Source organism: Trypanosoma equiperdum, assembly GCF_001457755.1.
Source record: "Trypanosoma equiperdum strain OVI genome assembly, contig: ctg_1082, whole genome shotgun sequence".
Classification (NCBI taxonomy): Eukaryota; Euglenozoa; class Kinetoplastea; order Trypanosomatida; family Trypanosomatidae; genus Trypanosoma; species Trypanosoma equiperdum.
The window spans coordinates 7,621-8,598 of record NW_027123041.1 but is presented as its reverse complement, the minus strand read 5'-3'; the positions used below and the strand labels follow the sequence as shown (position 1 = coordinate 8,598).

The 978-nt window shown below is 53.0% G+C and overlaps 1 pseudogene across 1 annotated transcript in view; it reads left to right on the top strand.

The window, feature by feature from the left end:
• TEOVI_000855600:pseudogene overlaps positions 1-978 on the top strand; it is a 1,289-nt pseudogene that overhangs the window by 132 nt on the left and 179 nt on the right. The window contains exon 1 of the mRNA in view: positions 1-978. This exon is cut by the window's left edge and continues 132 nt beyond it. Coding sequence covers positions 1-978 — 978 coding nt within the window.

Sequence of the window (978 nt, the reverse complement as noted above, 5' to 3'; positions counted from 1 at the left end):
CGGCCATCTGCTCAGGAACTCAGCAAGCGCGCACGGCAAGCGGCAATGGCGTACCGCATAGAAGCAGCGTTAACTCAGGACCAGCAAAACCAAGTAGCATTCCTTGCAATGGCAGCAGTGACGGAGCAACAGATAGCACAAGTCGAACAGGAAGCAGTGCTCGCCGCGGAAACATATAATCGAGCGATACGACTGGTAAAACAACAGGAAGCAGCGATGTTAACACTGGACAGGGCAGCGGCGAAGGGGACAGCTCTAACCGCCACGGCGCACACACACAGCACAAACAGGGGCGGAGCAAGCAGCATCAAACCTTCCGCATCAACAGCCACAGTAACATTAGGAACCAACAACTGTACACAAAACACGGACACAGGCGAGGTCAAAGCATCGGCAATCGACGAAAACCAACACAGAAAAAGCAACATCATGGACGTGACGAAGACACCAACGACTTACACGGTAACAGCATACTGCAAAGGCACGGGAAGCTCCGCCCCACTAGCGTCGCCCACACTAGCTGGCGGTTGCACCGAAACAGGCAGCGGCTTCAGCAGACACGCTGCCAGCGGCACGGCAGCACCCCCAGCGCAACGACAAATAACTTACACGCCTCTGGAAGTGAACCAATACACAGATAAACACAAAGGAGCCTGCACAGAAATCACCAAAGGCCAAACTAACACGGAATACGGCCAAAACACGTTGGCCAATGCACTCTGCAGCCTACGGCATACACCAAAACCCACTTATACGCCAATACACCGCAGGCTATGGCCGGCAGTCACAGCACAAGCCAAACTACTGCAGGCTCTAACGGACCTGATAAACCCAGGTAGCAAAGCACCAACGAAACCGCAGGCAAAAAAGGGACTAACGGGCACCTACCTCGCCAGCGAGCAAAACGTGTTCAAAGCACAAATAACAGATTCAATAGAAAAGGCGCCACTCAATCTGAAAGTAAGAGAAGCAACCTTT